At 43.3% G+C, this 23847-nt stretch overlaps 1 protein-coding gene across 6 annotated transcripts in view; it reads right to left on the reverse strand.

The window, feature by feature from the left end:
• The window catches only part of LOC144596910 (arfaptin-1-like), a 93195-nt gene extending 71732 nt beyond the window's left edge, over positions 1 to 21463 (reverse strand). The window contains exons 1-2 of one of the 6 annotated variants that reach the window (XM_078405789.1): positions 21294 to 21463; positions 10095 to 10196 (exon numbers count right to left, since the gene is read on the reverse strand). In XM_078405789.1, coding sequence (XP_078261915.1) covers positions 10095 to 10187 — 93 coding nt within the window. In that variant the 5' untranslated portion in view covers positions 10188 to 10196; positions 21294 to 21463. The remainder of the gene's footprint in view (positions 1 to 10094; positions 10197 to 21293) is intronic. The other 5 variants (XM_078405797.1, XM_078405805.1, XM_078405821.1 and 2 more) reach the window with 5 other exon arrangements.
• Between the last annotated feature and the right edge of the window lie 2384 nt (positions 21464 to 23847).

Raw genomic sequence — 23847 nt, forward strand, 5'->3', positions numbered from 1 at the left:
AGAATAGGATTAGGAGGGAGAGATAGATCAGCCATGATTGAATGGCAGAGTAGACTTGATGGGTCGAATGGCCTAATTCTGCTCCTATGATTTATGAACCAAATTTTTTGAATTAGGCAAATCAGCAGATAGAGGTTTTGCAATACAGAAATGTTAATGTTAGTATGGAGTCTTTCTGCCGCCTTCTGGGTGTATTTGGAATTGCAACTATTGCAAAGATATACCAAATATGAGATGTTTCTTTTTTTTGTTCCTTTTATGAGATTTGGATGTCACTGGTAAGCACAGCATTTATTGCTCATCTCCAATTGTCTTTGAGGACATTAGAACATGAGCTGGAGAATGCCATTCAGGCCCATGGTTTGACTTGCAATTTAAAAAGATCATTTGTCTCAAACACATTCTTTCTGACTAATTCCATATCCCTTAATCTCTTTGATTTCCAAAGACCTATTGAAAAAGAATATTTGCCTCAAAGTGTCTATTCCAATCCAGTTCTGTTTTATGTCCTATGTTCTTTTAGAAAAGGGCCTGTGTAAGAGAGGTACGGGACGAGGGCGAGTTCATGCTTTTGACCCAGGAAACCTACCAGTAGCTTGGATCAATGAGGCACAAGGTAGGGGTCCAATGTGGGGACCATTGCCATCCTCTGCAAAAAGGCACGCTCCTGTGCCACAGGAGCGACGTGCTACAAATGCAGACAACGAGGACATATTGTTCAGTGCTGAATGACAAATAAAACTTAGAATCTAAGTCTCACCATAAGTCAAAGTTTGGAATGTGAGAAATCTTGGGAGGTTATTGGAGTTTTGATTGATGCGAGGATGTTTAAATGTTTGCTTTTGCACAGCATTCTTTTGTTTTGAAGTCTTAATGTTTAAATTACTTCTTTAAAGTTTGATTGCACGTTAAGATGTTGTCTTAACTTTTGAAACCCTTGAAGAGCAAGTCATTTCCTGAAGTGTTTAAAGTGTGAATGATTTTGAAAGAATCTCACATTTTCATCACAGTAATATTAAATACAGTTAACCTACATTCCTAGTACCCCTTTCTCCTTCTGATCCACACACGTTCTACCCTCCCCCTCTGGTTCCATCTGCCTACCACCCACACACTATAACTAGTGGGTCCCTTATCTCATCTAATTACCGATTCCATCTGCCCAACATTCCTCTAATTCCACATCACTTTTCCTTTTTACCAGCTAACCTGGTTTGAGATGTGAAGTCCTTGACAAAGCAATCAGGATAAATTAATCTCATGGTTCACTGTACCTGACTGGCTCACAACCCACAACTAAGTCTATATAGACTATGCTCATGACTCTGTCCTTGTCAATCTTCTTGATTACTTCTTGAAAAAAAACCAGAGACAATATTCCCTATGTATGTAACCATGCTGAATATCCCTATCTATCCAAATGCACATATATGGATGTGAGGCGTTCTGGTCTTCCCAAGTTTTTTTGCAATCCTTTTTAAATGGAGAGACAACATTTAGCCAGCCTCGAGTCTTCCAGCCGCTCATCCGTTTCCAACAATGATTCGTATATCTCAGCCAGGACTCCTGTATTTTCTTCTCTAGCTTCCCACAGAGTCTGTATATATCGGATCGGGCCCGCAAGATTTGTCTACCTTCACACGTCTTTGGATGCCCAGCACCTCCGACTGTAATACGAACTGTTCAAGATATCTCCATTTACCGTTCCAAGTTCCCTAATCTTCATGTCTTTCTGCACAATAAAACCTAAAGGAGAAATATTCATTGAGGACCTTGCCCATCTCCTGCAGCTCCACTTTGGTGTCCGAGGATGCCATATTCCCTCTTGTTACTCTTTTTCACCTAAACATACATATAAAATTCTCTATAGATTCTCCTTAATCTTATGTCAGAGCTATTTCTAGACCCCTTTTTGACCTCCCGATTACTTTCTGAAGAATGTTCTTCAATCCTATATTCTTCTAGGTATTTCAGCTACCTATTCCAAACCATGCAGCCTCCTTTTTCTTGGCCAGAGCCTCAATTTCTCTGATCATCCAGGGTTCCTTACTCTTACCTGCATTGTCATTCGCTCTAAAGGGAACATGCATATCTTGAAGTGAAGTGCCGCCACTTGTGAAGTGGCGGCGCTGCCCTGCAGCTGCGGCTCGCCGGCAGTCTGTTTGTCTTTCTTCTTTCTTTGTCTATTTGTTAGTTTTAGATGTATGAAATAGCCTATCTTTAGCTGTGTATATGTGGGGGGTGGGGGAAACCTTAAAAAAAATCTCTTCCTCAACGGAGATGCGACCCTTTCCGAGTCGTATCTCCGTTTGCGCTAAAAAAAACAAAAAACGCGGGGCCTTCCATCGCCCGGTGCGGCTCAGCCGCTGGACTTAACAGTGCCCGGTGCGGCTCGGCCGCGGGGCCTTCCATCGCCCGGTACGGCCGCAGGACGGTTCAGCGCCAGGTGCTGCTCGGCCACGGGGCCTTCCATCGCCCGGCGGCTCGGCCGCGGGACTTTACATCACTGGTGCGGCTCGGCCGCGGGCCTTCCATCGCCTGGCGCGGCTCGGCCGCGGGACCTAACATCGCCCGGCGCGGCCGCGGGACTTTACATCGCTGGTGCGGCTCGGCCGCGGGGGGCCTTCCATCGCCCGGCGCGGCTCGGCCGCGGGACTTAGCTGCGCCCGGTACGGCCGCGGGGCCTTCCATCGCCCGGCTCGGCCACGGGATGTTTCAGCGCCCGGTGCGGCTCGGCCGCGGGGACTTGGGCGTGGGGAAGAGAGCGGAAGTTTTGTTGCCTCCATCACAGTGAGGGGGTGTTTGGAGTCACTGTGATGGATGTTTGTGTTGGGGTTATGTGTCTTATGTTTCTTTTTTTGTGTGACTGCTGGTAACGTAATTTTGTTCGGTACCTCGGTACCGAATGACAAATAAAGCTCTGTATTCTGTATTGAGCTCTCACACCTACATTTTTACAAGCATCCCAATTTCAGGACACCCCTTTGCCCATTAACAAACGATTCCAATCAACTTTAGTAAGTTCCTGTCTAACTCAAAGTTAGCCTTGCCTCAATTTAGAAGTTTAAAATAGTTATGGCAAGGAAGGGCTGGTCCACATTAATATAACTGTGGTCACTGGATGCAACAGGCTCACCCACTGACATTTCAGTCACTTACCCAACCCAATTCTCTAATGCGTCAAGCCTTTTCCTTGTAGGGGCCTCTACATATTGTCTGAGGAAACGTTCCTAAACGTGTTTGACAAATTTCACCCCCTCTAAGCCCTTAGCCTTATGGCAGCCCCAGTCTGCATTGGGCAAGTTAAAATCCCCACTATGATGACCCCCATAAGTTTTGCAGCTGTCTGTAAAATCCTAGTATATTTGTTCCTCTAACTTCCATGGACTTTATGGGGTTCTATAGAAACATAGAAAATAGGTGCAGGAGTAGACCATTCGGCCCTTCGAGCCTGCACCGCCATTCAATATGATCATGGCTGATCATCCAACTCAGTATCCCGTACCTGCCTTCTCTCCATACCCCCTGATCCCTTTAGCCACAAGGGCCACATCTAACTCCCTCTTAAATATAGCCAATGAACTGGCCTCAACTACCTTCTGTGGCAGAGAATTCCACAGATTCACCACTCTCTGTGTGAAAAAAAACGTTCTCATCTCGGTCCTAAAAGACTTCCCCCTTATCCTTAAACTGTGACCCCTTGTTCTGGACTTCCCCAACATCGGGAACAATCTTCCTGCATCTAGCCTGTCCAACTCCTCAAGAATTTTGTAAGTTTCTATAAGATCCCCCCTCAATCTTCTAAATTCCAGTGAGTACAAGCCAAGTCTATCCAGTCTTTCTTCATATGAAAGTCCTGCCATCCCAGGAATCAATCTGGTGAACCTTCTCTGTACTCCCTCTATGCTAAGAATGTCTTTCCTCAGATTTGGAGACCAAAACTGTACACTCCCAACTAGATGATCATCCCCTTTTTATCTCAGCTCCATGCATATAGCCTCACTGGAAGATCCTTCAGTAATGTTATCTCAGGCTACTCCCGTGATGTTCTTAATCAATAAAGCAACCCCTCCGCCTCTTTTACCCCCCTCCCCCCACCTCTAACTCACCTGAATCTGGAACATTAACATCCCAGATGAAGTTACCTATCCATGCCCCGACTACATCCACCCGACCTTTCAGGACTCTAGCATTGAAATAAATGGAATTTAACCCAACTGCCCTTCCTTGCTCCATCATGCTTTTTCCTGTCGCCTAAATTTGCGGTCATTGACTTCTGTCCCAACATCCAGCCTCCCACCTGCCTTACTGCTGCACTGGATCCCGTCCCCCTGCCCACCTACTTTAAATCCACCCGAGGAGCACCAGCACACCAGTCAGCAAGATATTGGTCCCTCTCCACTTCAGGTGCAACTCGCGCGTCTTGTATAGATAACCTTTGCCCTAGAAGAGATCGCAAAGGTCCAAAAATCTGAATTCATGACCTCTCCACCAGCTCCTCAGCCATGTTCTATCTTCCTGTTCCTACCCTCACTAGCATGTGGCACCAGGAGCAATTCGGAGATCACCACCCTGGAGGTCCTGCTTTTTAACCTTTTGCCTTACTCCCTATATTCACTTTGCCGTAAATAAATACTACAGTTCAACTTCAAGTTCTTCTTCAATGTTCAACTTAATATTAAGGTGCAAACTCAGTTTGATTTAAAAATACAATGAGCGAGCAATTTTAATCCCAAGCCCAGGGACCAAATCAATTCTGCCCTGTCTGTCAGAGCATAAATCATACCACTTGTGTAATAGAGTCAGAGATACAGCGTAGAAACAGGCCCTTTGGCCCAACTTGCCCACACTGGCCAACATGTCCCAGCTACACAAGACCCACCTGCCTGCATTTGGCCCATATCCTTCCAAACCTGTCCTACCCATGTATTTGCCCAACCGTGTTCATTGTTCCCACAGCCATGCTCTCCTGCAACAGCTTTCTTGGTGAGCAAGATCCCAGTATTGTTAACACTAGCCAGTAATGGATAAGTTTATTCATTCTCAGAAGATGCTTCCATCACCCTTTTCCGTCTTTAGGACATTAGTGTTCCCAAAGGCTGATGGGTCAGTTGACTGAAAAGTATATAGAGACATATCATTTTGTTCAAATTGCCAGAGGTCACATAAATGATATATCATGATATTGTATTCTTAAGGCTCTTCTTGCCCCTTTCTCCCTGGGGAGTATAGCACAAAACTACCATCTCAATGTATTTCCTGGGCAAATAAAAACCAACTAACAAATAATCAGGCTACTAAATCAACTTTTAATCAAAAATCCTTCCAAACCCAGGGCCTTCCAATCCAAAACAAACCACTTTGCCAACTTACTAAATGTAATAATATTTGAATAGTTTGATTATTGAAAATAACAAAAATTAGTCTCACAATTTTTAAATACACCCGCAATATTTATCAATAATTCACCCGAGGAAACTGGATGCGGTAGAGGTAGTTCTGATATAATACAGTAGTTGCATTCCTAAGTAGCCTCAGGTTACAGAAATCTGTGCTGTAAAGACAATCGTGTCAATGTAAAAAATGGGGTTAGGAGCTAGAGAGTTTCAAATTCACAATAACAACGTTTTCCCACAGGATTTCCAAAAGTAAAGTATTTTCAAAAGCAGTAAGTTTATTATTGCTACTGCAAGCGGAAGTATTAAAGGTTGTGTGTTACATTGTTTAATAGAGTATGGTTGCACAAGTGTCAATAAAAGTGATTATTTGTACATTTCAATGACCACCCACTTTGAAAGTAGCAGCGGTGTTCTTAGGGGACAATGGCATCTGATTATTACGGTAACAGGTTTTTCCCCAACATTGTTTCCATAGAGGATATTTTCTTCTGCTTATCAATTTCCAAAGTAACTTTTAAGTGGTCCTCTAGTTTAGTTTAGAAACACAGTGTAGAAACAGGCCCTTCGGCCTACCCAGTCCATGCTGACGAGTGACCGTACACTAGCACTATCCTACTCACACTAGGAACAATTTACATTTATACCAAGCCAATTAACCTACAAACCTGTATGTCTTTGGAGTGTGGAAGGAAACCAAAGGTCTCGGAGAAAACCCACGTGGTCACGGGGGAAACGTACAAACTCCGAACAGACAAGCACCCGTAGACAGGATCAAAGCTGGGTCTCTGATGCCGTAAGTGCTGTAAGGCAGCAACTCTATCGCTGTGCCACCCCTAAAAGGTTCGCTATCAAAATTGCATTATAATCAATTTGGCCCGTGTAAGGCAAATAGAATTCCCCAAAAGAAGGGTCTCGACCTAAAACGTCACCTGTTCCTTTTCTCCAGAGACTACTGCTAATATCACTGCACGAGGACACAAAATGATGCTGGAGTAACTCAGTAGCTCAGACAGCATCTCTTTCATGCATACTCTTTATGAAAAAATATTTCTGATTGCTCATCTGGGATTTGCACACTCTTACTCTTGCCCACTCAGTAGGAACATGACTCGCTTTATTAAATTGCGATACACTGGGCAGAGGGAACTTGCACCACCACGGTTTTCTTTTTACCTTTTGTACTATGACTATCTAATGGAGCACTTTGCAAACCGCAATTGGAAACAATTTGACTTTTTTTAGTTTATTTTATGATATTTTTAAGCTTCATCTTGTCTAAACTGCCATTAACCGTGCCAAAATCAGAGGTTGTGGGTTTAAATCGCATACAAGAGATGTGCAATTTATTAATACTGAAACCTCCAAGTACTTTAAAGAGATTCCGACTTGTATAGATGTTACACTCAGATTCCACCTTATCACCTCAATGTAAATTATGCCAAGAACAGAAAAGTTCCTATGTCCTAGCACTATCTTGCCAAAAGATTAAATTATAATTTGCTGTGAAAACCAGTTATAGCATTTGACTATAAAATAATAATGATTATGTTCGGTAGTAATTCCAGAACAGTGAAAATCTTTAATCGGCACAAAGGATGTGATGAATAAAATATGGTGGTCTTTTCCAATTGAAGTGCTCTGACATCCACTCATGTAAAGCACTGTCGATCATTGCTTTAACATGAAATAAATGTTCACTACAATAATATTAATCTGAAATTAAATGTTGCTGCTAACTATATTTCTTTATAAATCAATGGGCAGCCTTCAAAATGACATTTCTCATGCCGATGTGCAATGTTACAATCTACAGTTTTTTTATTTTTTAAATGGAGTCAGAATCATACACCAAGGAAACAGGCCCATCAGCCCACTATGTCCATGCTAACCAAGATTTCCGAAGTTTGGTTCATATCCCGCTAAAGCTTTCCTATCCATGTACCTGTCCAAATGTCTTTTAAATGGTGTTAATGTACCTGCCTCAACTACCTTCTCTGGCAGCTCTTTCCATATACGCACCACCCTCTATGTGAAAAGGTTGCTTCACAGGTGCCTATTAAATCTTTCCCCTCTCGCCTTAAACCTATGTCCTTTGGTTTTTCATTCCCCTACCCTGGGTACAAGTCTCTGTGCATTCAACCTATCTATTCCCTTCATGATCTTATATATCTCTACAAGATCACCCCTCAGCCTCCTGCACCAAGAAATAAAGTCCTAGCTTGCCCAACCTCTACAGCTCAGACCTCGAGGCCTAGAAACATCATTGTAAATCTTCCCTGCGCCCTTTCCAGCTTAATGACATTCTCCCTTTAGCAAGGTGACCAAAAGGAAACACAATACTCTTGATGAGGCCTAACCAACACACTGTATAACTGTAACTTAGCATTGTAACTTCTATACTCAATCCCCTGACAGATGAAGGCCATTATACCAAATGTCATCTCAAACACCTTGTCTACCTGTTGTCATAACTTTGACAACAGCAACCTAGGTATTCTACAGAGCCAGATGGTGGTCAACTGCAAGTTATATATAGATTATAACATATATTTACTGCTCAACTTAAACAGAAAATTGCCACATTCACAAAGAGGACAACGGCATGTCACCTCCTAGATTCTAATATTTAAGTAACATAACTTTCAGAAATAACTGAAAACAACATTGCAAAACTAAGCAAAAGGTCATCCCGTTTAAACATAATAGTTAAGGAAATTTACATTCTCCTCTACGAATGGTAATTAAAATTTAAATAGCACCCTAACATAATAAAACTTCCAAAGATGCCCACAATCCAACATAAAATTGGACAGTGAGCCACAGAAATGATCGAAGACTTCGTTTTAAGGAGCATCTTAAACCAGGACAGAGAGAATTCCAGAAGCAAGGGAGCAAATCTACTGCAAGCTTTCCCACCAATAGTGCCAAGAAGAACACACAAGAGACCACAGTTGGCTGAAAGGCTTGACCTAAAAGGCAGTAGGGCTGCAAAGATTTCACGGATGATGTAGATGAAGTGAGGATGGCGATGGAAGAGCAAGTGAGCGTTAGACCTATGCTGGGACTTGACAAGGAGGATGAGAATGTAAAAGTCGGTGTCATGTTGCAGCACAGCCAGTGCATGGGCGTGATGGGCGTAAACAAGACTTGCAACAAGTTTCAAAAAGGAATGCCCACAATGAATATACACAAATTTATATGTGGGACAATATATAAAGACTGGCTCGGACTGCACAGTCAAATCTAAAGATGACCAAGGAATAGTTGAAAGGGTCAGCAAAAGTTGAGTTGAGGTAGGGGCAGTCTTAATAATGGGCCATGAATGTGGTGGAAAACCAAGATTCATGTGAAATGTAACACAGTGATAGCAAGTGGGTGTGTACAGCATCAAATCACTAATAGAGTTGTGAATTACAGCCATGGAGTAGGGACCAAAAAGTTACCTTTGTCACCTAATAATAGTTTTTGAAATGAAGCTGGTGTCATTTACGTCATGTGAAGCGAGACAAAGAGATTAAATAATATCATCAAGCAGCAAGTAGATATGATGTAAGGGAACCCAGATTTAATAAATAAGAAAAGAATCAAGCAAGGGCAGTTCCATATTTGTAAAAATTAAGACAGTTGCAGCAAGGTGTAATAGAATCATGAGTAGTGTCAAAGACCACTGAAAGATCAAGAATGGGGATGAATAGTTGATTAGAATCAAGGCTACAAAGTGTAACATGTATAACTTTGATTAGAGCTGCTTCAATTCAGTGAGAGAAATGGAAACCAGAATAGTTGATTTTAAATAAACAACGTTGGGAAGGAAGGGGACAGACAATGTACGTTTAGTTGAAAGTTTAAGCAAAAGCTGATCTGAAGCAGGTGCAGCCTTAGTGATGGACAATGTATGTGGAGGAATGAGATCTGTGTAAAGTATAACATGGAGATAGCAAATGATTTTGCACAGTATCAAACTATTAACTGTTGGATATGATGGCGGAGCAGATTATTAAGTTGGGACCAAAAAAAGGGTTTCAATATTTGCCATATTTAATTGAGGAAATATCTGCTCATCTAATATTAAAAGATCAACAGTGCAACTTATTTTGTTGGTTCATATTGGAACAGGTTTGTGATGTTAGATTTAAAAGGAGGGGAAACAAGATTTTAAGAGAACTCTTTAGACTATCTGCTAACAACCGATGAAGAGAGGGTCTCGACCCGAAACATCACCATTCCTTCTCTCCCGAGATGCTGCCTGACCTGCTGAGTTACTCCAGCATTTTGTGAATAAATCGATGGAGAGGTGGTCAGTTAGGCAGAAAGTGATCAAATCAACAAGTGTGGATCCCACTAACAAATTAATCTTGGATAAAGAAGGCAGAGGATAGGACAAAATTAACTTGGTCCCAAGTACCATGCACCGAGAACATCCATGTGTGTATGGACAAGGAGAAGGAAAGAGTGAAACCAAGTAACTGGATAGCCTTGACTTAAGCAACATAAACAAATCCATGAGCTCCTTCCAGTACTGTTACAAATTATAATAGAAACTTTGCATTTTAGGAAATGTTTCCAAGCACAGTTAACTATTGCTTGAGACAAAGTGCAACTAATTGAATGAAAATGCTAAGCGGTGATTAAACACATAAGATCGAACATTAGATCATGGTTAGATAATTTTATGAAATATAATCTTGTAATAACCTCGAAGTCGGACTCAGAATTCCGTGCATGCATTTCAGCTGCAGCTGGATGGGAATGTACATCTAGACCTGGAGCCTCACCAGCAGCAGACATGGCGCTTTCCTGAAAACAAAAAGAAGCATTGGCCAAGTGCGTAGTATACTTTCAAACATAGATACTCTTCAGAGCATTAAGTGCATGCGAAAGGGAAGATATCTTAACAAATGCTTGCAGCACTCATTAGCCTGAAACACAGGGGGCAATAGACCCCACTCACCCGTCATCTTTTCTATATGCATCATATAATTTGAGATTCATATTTGAGCTCTATTTACTGTTGGATATTTGCTCCAACTCTGCCAACCAATAATCCTAGAGACAAAGTACAATATACATCATGTTATGGTCAAACTAACACGATTCATTTCAAATGTGGTTATTTTGAAGCCATCCATTTACATTTCATCACACCCATTACACAAGAACAAGAGAATGGATCCTCCTTTTTGTGGCCTCCATTTCCCAGAGGTATTAGCTTATTATCCTGAAACTCTGCCAACATTATTTTGAAATGAGGTAGCACAGTGAAGTGAGATGGCGTTGTATTGAAGGGAGCTGAGCAGGAGTTTAGGTAAAAGCAAGTGGTCAGGGAAGAATGAACAACTTTGGGAAATGCCTTAAATGTAAAATAAATAAAAACTTAAAAGGATAAAAATCAACAGGTTTAAAGCCTGTGGTAGGCAATTCTGAGTGACCCAATGGGAACTCGCAATTACAGCACAACTTGCAGAAACATCCTCTTTAAAAACACCAAACAATTTGCATAACATTTCCATAGAGTTAGCAATGGCAAGTTTTATGCAAAACTAATGATAACAAAAATAAGGGTTACCAAAGGGAAGGATCAGACATATGTTAGACCTAATAATATATCACATAACAGACAGATCGACGTGAATAGACAATAGGTGCAGGAGTAGGCCATTTGGCCCTTTCGAGCTGGCACCACCATTCAATGTGATCATGGCAGATCATTCTCAATCAGTACCCCGTTCCTGCCTTCTCCCCATACCCCCTGACTCTGCTATCCTAAAGAGCTCTATCTAGCTCTCTTTAGAATGCATTCAGAGAATTGGCCTCCACTGCCTTCTGAGGCAGAGAATTCCACAGATTTACAACTCTCTGACTGAAAAAGTTTTTCCTCATCTCCATTCTAAATGGCCTACCCCTTATTCTTAAACTGTGGCCTCTAGTTCTGGACTCCAACATTGGGAACATGTTTCCTGCCTCTAACGTGTCCAACCCCTTAATAATCTTACATGTTCCGATAAGATCCCCTCTCATCCTTCTAAATTCCAGTGTATACAAGCCTAGTCGCTCCGGTCTTTCAACATATGACAGTCCCGCCATTCCGGGAATTAACCTAGTAAACCTACGCTGCACGCCCTCAATAGCAAGAATATCCTTCCTCAAATTTGGAGACTAAAACTGCACACAGTACTCCAGGTGCGGTCTCACTATGGCCCTGTACAACTGCAGAAGGACCTCTTTGCTCCTATACTCAACTCCTCTTGTCATGAAGGCCAACATTCCATTGGCTTTCTTCACTGCCTGCTGTACCTGCATGCTTCCTTTCAGTGACTGATGCACTAGGACACCCAGATCTCGTTGTATGTCCCCTTTTCCTAACTTGACACCATTCAGATAGTGAGGAAGTGTCCCAACCCCAAATGTTGTCTGTACATTTTCTTCCACTTCCCTGTCTGACCTGCTGAGTTTCTCCAGTCCTCTATTTTTTTGGTTGATACTCCATCATCTGCAGTTTCTTGTGTCTCCAACATTTATATCATACAACCTAACTGATTTTGGGGGTGAAATGTGTCATATTCTTATGACAATTTTGAAATATTTTCATTTGAAACAATTATATACTATTATTAATAACCACAATTATTGTTTTTCTGGAAAAACAGCTCCTCATTCATACGATTTGATATTTGTATTGGTTTATTATTGACACGTGAACCAATGCATGTGCATGCATTCTCTTCAGTCAAGTATCATACCAAAGTACAATCGAACCATAACACAATTGCAACAGTTAGTGCAAAGGAAAAAACTAAGCAGCATGCAGAAAACAGTGTTACAACGACTAAGTGCAGATAAAAGAAAAGTGCAAGGGCCACAACAAGGTGGATTGAGAGATCAGGACTGTGTCTTAGTTTATGAGAGAACTGTTCAATAACAGCAGGGGAGTTATTCCTGAATCTGGTGGTACTGCCTTTCTAACTTTTGTGTATTATACCTGATGGGAGAGGCCCGAAAAGAGAATGACCGGGGTATAAGCAGCCCTTGATTTTGTTGGTTGCTTTCCGAGGGCAGCGTGAAGTATAGATAGAGTCAATGGGGGAGGGAGGGAAAGGTTTGGAGAGGCTTGTTTGTATGATAGATTAAGCTACATCCACAACTTTGCAATTTCTCCCAGTTGTGGGCAGAACTGATGCCAAACGAGGTGACGTGCATCCCGTGCTGCATCCCGTGCTGCATCTGTATAAATTGGCCAGAGCCTTTGATGAATTGCCAAATTTCCTGTCTTCTGAGGAAGTAGAGGCTTTCTTGAACTTAGCAGATAACTTTACATCTGTTATTAAAGATATTGTTCTCAGCAGATCTCAGCTGTATCATTTGTCAAGTTTCTCGAGGTTCACCTCCATTTCTAGATATGTAGAAGTTTCACTGATATGTGAAGAAGGGTCTCGACCCGAGACGTCACCCATTCCTTCACTCCAGAGATGCTGCATATCCCGCTGAGTTACTCCAGCATTTTGTGTCTGCATTTCACTGATATGGCTTGATAAAGGGAGAAATAGATGCAAAAAGAAACAAATCAGAAAGGAAACAGAAGAGCTTAAAAACTAAGAAGATGGTATTATCTTGAATGAGGGGGGGGGGGGGGGGGGGGGGGGAAAGAAACAAAACACATTTATTTTGCACCCAAAATAGAATTTCACCAAAACAATAAAAAAACAAGAACACAAGAATGAAATCTTTGAAGGAGAAAATATCAAACATCCACATGATGGCACTGTTTAGAATTTTGCTTCATTTTAATTCTAAGAGAAATTATGTGCAATAATGAACCACAGTAAGCAGGCTGCTAGAAAATTACACCAACAGCAGATGCTGGTTTACCAAAGTCAGACACTAAAAGTAGAGGTAACACAGCGCGTCAAGTAACATCTCCGAAAAACATGGATAGGTGACCTTTCATGTCGGGACTCTTTGTCAGATGACGTTGAGGGTACATTCATCCTTCCAAGTTCTTTATTGACAAGAAAATGTCTTGGTACAACTGTGCATGTTGACATTTATTGAGTACTAGACGGGCATGGACCCGTTGGGTCCAAACCTCTCCTGTGGGCCCGGCAACCCTCCCCCAACTGACCCTCCTTAAAACTCCCCCGGGGGAGAGGAAAGAGGAGAGATAGCCACATACCCCGGCCCCGGGCGCCCAGCAGCAGGAGAGCTCTCTCCCCTCTTTCCCCCCCCCCCATTGGCCACCACTCCCGTCACTCGGGAGTGGCAACCCTCCCCCAACTGCACACGCGCGGATCTGGAGACCATCTTACGTGAGTATTAGTTCAACGGGCCCCAACTCCGCATGCGCAGACCCGTTGGGTTCCCATTGTGATGTCGAACACGGAGGTATTACTGCGCAGGCTGACGGGCAGGGAAAGTGGAAAAGGGATTTATTAAAGTTTAAAAAGTGAATAACTTTTTAAATGTCAGAACCATTATAGACAACTCTGAAAAGGAAGAAACGCACATATTGTTTATCATTGCCAGAAAACTCCCTATGCACTGACATTGAGTAAGACATGTGCTGTCTTACAGATCACGAAGAAGCAGTAGTAGTAGCGTTGCTGCCTTACAACACCAGAGCCCACGCCCGGGTGGTGCTGGAGAGGGACTATGCACTCTCCACGGGTACCCTGGGGGATTTCCGGGACCGTTGGGCACCGCGGGGGATTGGATGCATCCTGGATAGGGATTGTAATATAATTGTATAATAGTTTCATTTTGTATATTTGTTTGTATTGTATTCTTGTGGTGGGTTCTGTTTTCTTTTACTACACTGTAAACATTGTTTTAAAATAATTGAATGATTTTTTTGATTAAACAAACACCAGAGCCCGGGTTCCATCCCAACAACAGGTCTGCATACTGTCTGCGCAGTTTGTATGTGCTCCCTGTGACTGTGTGGATCTTCTCCGGGTGCTCCGGTTTCTGCCCACATTCCAAAGAACTGCATGTTGCAGGTTACTTGGCTTCTGTAAAATGTGCCTCATGTGTAGGATAAAACTAGTGTACAGGTGATCGTTGATCGGCGCGGACTCGGTGGACCTGAACTAAGCCAAACATACCTGAACTAAGCCAAACAAAGCCATGGGTACACCACTTTCTAGAAGTAGAAAATCATCGTCATAGAATGTTGTCACCAAGAATAAGCCAGCCTTGCTTCACAGCAACTCCCCTGCGGAATAAGTTAACACATCATAACCAGCCATGGACTAAGCTACATCCACAACTCTGCAAATTTCTCTCAACTGTGGGCATAGCCCTTATCAAAACAGGTGGTGATGCATCCCTTATGGGCTGCTTTCAATGCTGCATCGGTGTAAATTGGCCAGAGTCTTTAGAGACTTGTCAAATTGACTTGGTCTTCAAGGAAGTACAGGCTTCCTTGGACTTTGCAGGTAGATCTAAACCTGCTATTGAAGATATCGTTCTCATCTGCTCATCAGATTGCAATGGTATCATTGTCAAGTTATCATTAATAACCATGACATGCAGATTCCAATGTGCTCTCAAGACCATCTACAATCTAATAATCCAAGGAGCCAACTTGCTAAGGCTGAAGAACAAAGGAGACTTTACCCAGTGAGAGTACCTTGAAAAACTCCTCAGCAAATAGTTCTCACCACAATACTCTATCAAACCTCAGCAAGCTTCCTACTGCTATGGGAAAATAGAGAACAGTTCAACATACATTGGCTGAAATCTAAACCAAAGTCACTTCAACCTCAGCCATCAAACTAAGCGCACAATAATTACAAATGCACACACATGGATTCTGAGCTCCAACTCATTGCGGACCCACTAAACTTAAAATAAACACTTGCAAATCTGTCTTTGCTGCCCAATAGAACTCCCCAACAATGAAGGTCCACAATGAAACCATGGAAATATGGGTCATTTTCCACATCTCTGGAACCACCTCTCTGCAAAGGTGGACAGCATAAAGTTCACTTCTATCCACAAAGCTCACCATCACCTTCAGTGCCTTTGGACACCAAACCTAGCAGAGAGGTGTAGGAAAATAACTGCAGATGCTAGTACAAATCGAAGGTTTCACAAAATGCTGGAGTAACTCAGCAGGTCAGGCTGCATCTAGGAGAGAGGGAATGGGTGATGTTTCAGGTCGAGACACTTCTTCAGACTGACCCTTCTTCAATCTGAAGAAGGGTCTTGACCCGAAACGTCACCTATTCCCTCTCTCCTAGATGCTGCCTGACCTGCTGAGTTACCCCAGCATTTTGTGATACCTTCAAACCTAGCAGAGAGTTCTCCTACATGCCCTTAACCCCATTTTCTTGGGCACTTCAAAACATCAGTGATGCCTCTGCAAAGTCCTCCAGTCCAATATAGCCAAACCAATGCCAGCCTCCAAGACCAACAATAAAGCTCTAATTACACTCGACTGGCTTCAGTGTGCAGACCAAAATGCTACTCTGCCCTCTGCCACCGCTGTGGCTTACCAGAATAAATGAGAAAGCACTTGAGGGAGCAGGAGATATTTAAGATCGCACTATGTTCCTCAAGAGACAATAAAAGGAATATGAAAAACAAAAGTCACACGATGTCAACAAAACTCAAGCTGAAACAGTAAGATTGTGAGAATGGAAGAAATAAAAAAAACGGGCTTCACTAACTACAGAAGGCTTGAAGATTTAAAAGGCAGTCTGAGAACACATAATCCCTAACGCTACACTACAAATCTCTGTCAGTTACTTCTCATCAAAAGACTAAGCACGGCCATCCCAGTCACGCTATACAGTCAGGGGATGTAGGAGGCAGAGTTAAAGTCAGTAAAGGTATAATTAAAATCAATATTATAGCCAACAAACTACTTCCCAAGTGTTCAAAATAAGTGTTCCTAATGCTCGCATTGCATTTTATGTGCAACAATGTCGGAAATTGTGTGTCCGTGCAATATTAATTACAAAACAGGAATTGTGGTTGCGAATGAAAGGGATAATTTGACAATGCACTCTTCTGATATAGTCAGTTTAGAAAAGATTTTACCAAACAATTTTCAAATGCAATCCCTTTTAATAGTTGAAATTTCATTAGCCCAAGGAAGCCTGTCAAAAAGAAGTATAACTAATGTACAAGATGATCTGACCAATAGCTATTTATTATGGCAATATTAACCAGTGGACAAATGGATAAGAAAAAACCTTTGTTTAAAGATGGCACACATGACAATGCAACATTAATTAGGGCACCATGTGAACTAATTAATGATTGAATGGTGAAGATGCAGCTGATGATATACTTATCAACGTTTGGATTTAGCCAATTCCACAACTTGCACGCACCGAAACCTTTACAGCCTCACATAATGCACAATGATAGTCACCTGACAAATAAAATCCGAGCTTCCACTTGGAGTGTCAGAAAAGCCAAGCTCCGGCGAGGATTTGAAAGAATGCAGCGACACCTTTTTTTCCAGCTTTTCCTTTGGTCAGAACAGGATGAATTCATCCCCTCCCCAATTCTCCTTTTCTCACCTGTTCGACCCTCTTCCTCTTTTTATAATCTTTCTCCCAGTCTTCTACTTATTGTACTTCTCTCTCTGACCTCTTATTATTTCAATTACTTATCCCACCTCAAAGTGACTGGTATGACTGGGTGACCTTAACCAGTACGTAAAATTGGGGTTGGGGAGCATGGCTGGAGAGGTGAAAGCAAAATAAGTTGATGGCCAGTGCAGTGGAGACAATTGTAGGGAATTCCTATCCAACAGTCAAGTGCGGCTCACAGATCACAAATCTGTTGGCTGAACTTATTAGAACGTGGCTGAGGAACCTCTGAGCAAAGCACTGATTACATAAAATGCAAATGGACAGAAGAGAAAAGACTGTAGTAGAAAGTTAAAATCCAAGAATCAGACAATTGCAGCAGGATATAAAAGAAGATTATGGAAACATATAGAATTTTGGGGTAAATGCAGTGGAAGATGTCTGGGAAATAAAAGGCAACTAGACGGGTGTGCACCCGCTGGGTGCAAATCTCTGCCGGGGGCACGGCAGCCCCCGTTGGGTGGAAACCTCTCCTGTGGGTCCAGCAACCCTACCGGACGGACCCTGCAACTCGTTGCCGGGCGGGGAGTGTCCCTCGGGACCAAGAGCTGGCGAGGGGGGGGGGGAAGACAGGGAAAAGCCATTGACCTCGGCCCCGTTTCTCCTGGGGGCCTCTCCTGCGGGCTGGTCAACTCTCCCGCAACTGACGATCCTGCGGGCCGGGCAACCCATGGACCTGTTGCCGGGCGGGGAGTGTGCCCCGGAGCCTTGGGAGGGGGCAAGGAAAAGCCACTGACCTCGCCCCCGTGTGTTCAGCACGGTGCGATCGGCGGGGATCGGGGGCGACGGCCATCTTGTTGGACCCTCTGCCGCTGTGCTGCACCACGGAAGGTCAGGCGTGGGGCACGCCGGGACGGGCGCTGGTTCTCCCGGGGGTGGGTGGGGTAGTGCATTTATTAAAGGTTATTGGGTAAATTGTTTTAAAAAAGTAACAAAAGTGGATCCGCGGGGGAATGGTGAGTAGGGTGGGCCTAAAACTGTCGCGCTATCCTGTACTGTTTTTTTCTAGATGAAAACCGCACAAGGAAATATAAGGGACAAACATACGCGACAAACAGTGGAGCAAACATACAGGAAGTGGGGACCAAACAAGGTGAGAGTTTTACTAATATATACTAGACGGGTGTGCACAGGAAGGATTAATCTGCTTTGAGATGTGATAACGGCAGAAATATCAGAAAATATACAATAGAATGCAAGAGATGGTAGAAAAGAAAGGCAAAAGTGGGAACATGAAAAAAATGGACAGAAAAGGGCAGAAGCACAAGGAATGCAACTGCCCCTAGAGGGTCTTTTCCATATATTGGACTACAGTCTGCGATTAGGGAAAAGCAGCTTTTCTAAGCCATGGCGTGGAAGGTGACATCATAACATACAGTACACTAATTTTGCAGAGGGGCCTCCGAGGCTTTCTCTCAGTTTCTACATTACTTTGGATTGTATGTAATATTGAGTAACACAAGCGTTTGTGATTAAAAAGCAGTTAAAAGAAACGAGCTTAGATCTGAAGCAATTAAAGTAGACTATGAAGAAAATTTAGTGTAGCTCAGCACAACACTGATGAGTCAATACACATGTAATTGCAAATTATCAGTAGGGAAAAGACTGAAATACAAATACACATCCAGATGATTTCAGCTGGATAAAAACCAGTGACTGAGCCCACGGGTTTCTTTAAAACAATTATTGTCTTTGTACTTTGTAGGTTAAAACATGTTTTAAATTTGTTTTAAATAGATGTGGTAAGTAACCATACATAAGATCACACAGGGGGAAAAGACTTCAAGATTTTGACCCAGGAACTGGTTTGCGCTAATCATAATAATTATTGCTAAAGTTCCGCTAGTTTAGTCAATGCAAGAACATAAGTAGATTGATTGTTGCCTAGGATTGCAGAAGTACCTTATTTTAGCAGTAAACAAAATGCTAACTGATCTTCAAGAAATTTGTAGACATAAATGATAAGAGGAGAGACAGAAGCCAGTTAAACAAATTTGTATTGTAAGAATGCTCAGTTGTGCATAGATCCTAGAAACTGTTGCCAGGATATGTTCATAAACGTGGACAATAATGGACAAAACAAATCTGCCTGTGAATAAGAACAATAAGTAAAAAGATTATACGCAAAAATCAGCTGGACAGCAGAATCAGAGAATGGAAAAACACTCACAAACAAGGAACATATGTTTAGCGCTGTGCTCTCATTCACAAACTTAACAACCCAGGAAAAAAAAGTCCATACCAGATTTTTTTCCTTCATCGCATTATAGCAAATTGATCAAAAATCAGCCGAAATTATTCATTTGACTGCATAGAATTTGAAACAAATAAAAAGCACCCCTCATTTTAATCATATTGGGAAGTACAATGGAATATATGCATTATCAGAACATTAAATTTGTTTTGGGTGAAGACTAATAGCTTCAACAGATGCACTGAACATTTAATCAAACTGATCAGATAGAACACTAGCTAAACTCGACACCGAGACAGATTTTCCTCAAAGGATGTGGCTCCATCATCAGATCAGAACCCAATGGCGATGTTCTATACGATGATTTTCCTTTAGATCTCTGGTAGAATCTTATACACACTAGCCTATTTTCAGTTGAATAATTGTCATAAGTTGTAAAATCAGAAAATGGCAGGAATTCACGTTATATTCAAGCAAAGCAAATTCAAATTTACCAAAAACCTAAAATCTGTAGCATCGATACGAGGGGGGGGGGCTCTCAGGGGCAACAAGGTGGCGCAGCGGTAGAGTTGCTGCCTTACAGCGCCAGAGACCTAGATTCAATTCGGACTGTGGGCGTAGTCTGTACGGAGTTGATGTTCTCGTTGTGACCACGTGGGGTTTCTCCGGGTGCTCTGCCACACTCCAAAGACATGCTGGTTTGTAAGTTAATTGGCTTCGGTAAGAATTGTAAATTGTCCCTAGTGTGTAAGATCGTGCTAGTGCAAGGGGTGATTGTTGGTCGGCGCTGACTCGGGCCAAAGGGTCTGTTTCCGCATTGTATCTCTAAATTAAACTAAGATACAGCACAAATATATTTTTCAATGGACTCTCTTACATTATTGATGACTGACATAAGAACACAAGAAACAGGAGCAGCAACAGGCCATAAAGCATTTTTGGTTTGCTCTTCCATTCGCAACTAAAGCTCTTCGTATTTGCGATGTGACTATTTTACTCCTGTATTCAAGCCCTTTATAATATAGTACAGGTGACGCCCATAACGTAGCCATTTAGGTCATTGACATTCACCCTTACAGAATTCACAAATTACTAGCCAAAAATGTGAGAAAACAAAATATGCTTTCACGGAATTTATATGGGGAAAAAAGTAAATAACTAAACATAAAATCACGTTTCTTGATGATGCAGGCACTGTATTGCAGAAATACCAATTTAGGGTCTTAAATGATCAATAAGGCATAGTTGGGGAGGCAGATTCAACTGTAGCATCCAAAAGTGTAAATACTTGAAAACAATGAATATGCAAGTCTGTGCAGAGAAGCCAGAGAATGGGAACAGCAAGATTGTTTTTAGTTTAAATATGACAGGCTTCCATCCACGCTATAACAATGTAATCTTTCTCATCCTCCTTTTCTAAAATGTTATTTTTGCGACCATCCTATTCACTCGACATTTCACCCCAAAATATCAGATATTTCAGGGAAAGAAATTGCTTAAAAGGTATAAAGTGCATGATTTTTCTTACACGACTCGAATTTTGCTCTTAAAAGCGCATACATCCCATTGAGTGTACAAAGCACTAAAAAAGAGTTATCATCACATTCACTGACGCCTCTGCAAAGAAAGTGTCCGGGATTCTCAATGTAAAGGAGGAAGTAACTTGCATTTAATGAGTAATTAACGCCAGCACGATTCCAGCCACGGCAGCATGCCAGTAAGACGAGCCAAACGAGCGCAGGATTGGTTTTGAGACAATTTACAACACAAGCTGCTGCGGAGCGCATGGGACATGTCACTGGATGGAGCTCTGGTTGTGAGCAGAGCCCGAGGCCGAGCGCCACATCAACATGTAGGCGGAGGTCCAGGCAGCTGGGATGCGCCTCCCAGCCACACATACAACCAGGGGCGAGGCGGAGAGGAACAGCCCAGCGCCGGCGGCACCGGGTCTGGGCCCGGGAGTAGGAGGGCGGGACGGGGCACCGGCTGCCAACCCTAACAGCAATGCCAGCGGCTTTGATCACTTCAACTCCACCGCCCAGCCTCGCCCAGTCTCTCTCTCTCGCGCTCCCCTCGCTCCCCCCGTCCCCCGGCTCTCACCTCTCCGTGGCCTTCAGTGCTCCTTCCCTGACGCTGACGCCGCCGCCTCGCACCCGGGACTCATTCAAGTCGCTCCCGGAAGCAAGGCCAGCAACAACATCCGGGTCTAAGAAAATAACTGCAGATGCTGGTACAAATCGATTTATTCACAAAATGCTGGAGTAACTCAGCAGGTCAGGCAGCATCTCGGGAGAGAAGGAATGGGTGACGTTTCGGGTCGAGACCCTTCTTCAGACTGATGTCGGGGGTGGGACAAAGGAAGGATATAGGTGGAGACAGGAAGATAGAGGGAGATCTGGGAAGGAGGAGGGGAAGGGAGGGACAGAGGAGCTATCTGAAGTTGGAGAAGTCAACGTTCATACCACCGGGCCGCAAACTGCCCAGGCGAAATATGAGGTGCTGCTCCTCCAATTTCCGGCGGGCCTCACTATGGCACTGGAGGAGGCCCATGACAGAGAGGTCAGACTGGGAATGGGAGGGGGAGTTGAAGTGCTGGGCCACCGGGAGATCAGTGGCGTTAATGCGGACCGAGCGCAGGTGTTCAGCGAAGCGATCGCCGAGCCTGCGCTTGGTTTCGCCGATATAGATGAGTTGACATCTAGAGCAGCGGATGCAATAGATGAGGTTGGAGGAGGTGCAGGTGAACCTCTGTCTCACCTGGAAAGAATGTTTGGGTCCTTTGATGGAGTTGAGGGGGGAGGTAAAGGGACAGGTGTTGCATCTCGTGCGGTTCTCTCCGCACCGACCAGCGGAGAGAAGCGTCGTCACGCCTGGGTTCGACGCGGCCCGCCTGCGGGGCACCCTGTCGTCACTTCCGGGTTCTACACGGCCCGCCTGCGGGGCACCAGCCGTCACATCCGGGCGGCAACTGCCGGCATGATGTGGCGCCCAGTCCCATGGGTGAGTGACGGCAAGTTCACCAATGGCCTCCCAACACCTCCACGCCCAGTCAAGCTGCTCCTTCAACCCAACATCAGGCCAAGCTATTTTGCCAGCTGGTGTTTGGGCAGGATGTCAGCATCAACGTTGACGTTGCTGGGCACTGACTTTGAGCAATGTGGCCACTGATAGAGTGAGGTTTCCCAGAACTGAATCCAGAGTGTTTCAGTGTCGTCTGTATCAACAACAGAACAATGTGAAAATAGACACCAAATGCTGGAGCAACTCAATGGGACAGGCAGCATCTCTGGAGAGAAGGACTGGGTGACATTTCGGGTCGAGACTCTTCTTCAGACTGAGAGTCATGGGAGAGGGAGACAGAGAGAGAGAGATATGGAAGGGTCAGGTGTGAATACAACAGATCAAAAGGGAGTGTTTGGAGACATGTTTTCAAGAAGTAACTCCCACGAATACGCACGCGTGGACTTTATTAAGTCCAATTAATCAAACATTACATGGATAATATATTTCACAACGTCCCCCCTTTTTCCAAAAGATAAAAACTGTCAGATGTACAATGAATGTTGTAAAAACTATATACTTTTATTAAAAAGTAAATGTACCTTAAACATTGATTCTCTAATAATTTGAAAAAAATATTTCTTTACTGTGCACTTGTCTATTACCATGACATTTATGAACTCCATTACCATGAACCCAACATCAACCCAATGTTGAAGGACCATCAACTCCATTACCATGAACATCATTTCTAAAAAACATTTTTTTTAAAATTTCAAAATATACTTTATTTGCGAAATAAAGAAATATATACAAAACATATATTCCAAATATATTCCAAAACTCCATCCGACATTCTCGGAGGTGCATCATCAAACATAACAACGAACAATGACAAATTCAATGTGTCACAAAGTCTCTGAGATACTTTGGCAGTCTCACTGTGCGACCTGAACAAGTTTTCATTGTTTTGTTCATGTCAATGTCATTGTTTTTGTCAGCTTGCTTTGTAGCTGTGTTCTCTTCAGTACTTTTGTTCATGTCAATGTTCTTGTTTTTGTCAGCTTGCTTTATAGCTGTTGTTCTCTTCAGTAGGCGCTGGCTGTGGTTTAAACGCCTATGTCGCGTTTGTTGGGGTCAGTGTTGTAGACGCGCTCTGGTCATTGATGGTCTGGCCGTGCTTCGCGGGACTAGGTCGTCTGGTGGATTTTCGCGGGTCTTGCGGACATGTACGCGATTGCGAAGGTAGCTGCCAGAAGGGGTCTGAACCACGTATGAATGCTCATCAAACCGGCGAGAAACGATGGCTTTCTCCCAACTCTTCTTTCCCTGTACGAGGGGGTTGCATTCGCACTGTATCCCCTTCGTGAAGTGGGGAAAGGTCTTTAGCTGACTTCTTGTAATTGTCAGCTTGCTGCTGAATGCACTGCTTCATGCGTTCATGATCGTATACCACTCTGGGTTCGAGTAGGCTTGCTGTCATAGGCAGAAGTGTATGCGTGTGACGATTCATGAGGCGCTGAGCGGGAATTGTGCTCAGCCCTTGCAAAGGCGTATTATGATGATTAAACATCGCTAGGTAGTGGTCGGATCGCGATTTGTTGCTCTTCATCATGATTCGCTTCGCTGTTTTGACAGCTGATTCTGCGGTCCC

This window comes from Rhinoraja longicauda, chromosome 1 (assembly GCF_053455715.1).
Source record: "Rhinoraja longicauda isolate Sanriku21f chromosome 1, sRhiLon1.1, whole genome shotgun sequence".
Lineage (NCBI taxonomy): Eukaryota > Metazoa > Chordata > Chondrichthyes > Rajiformes > Arhynchobatidae > Rhinoraja > Rhinoraja longicauda.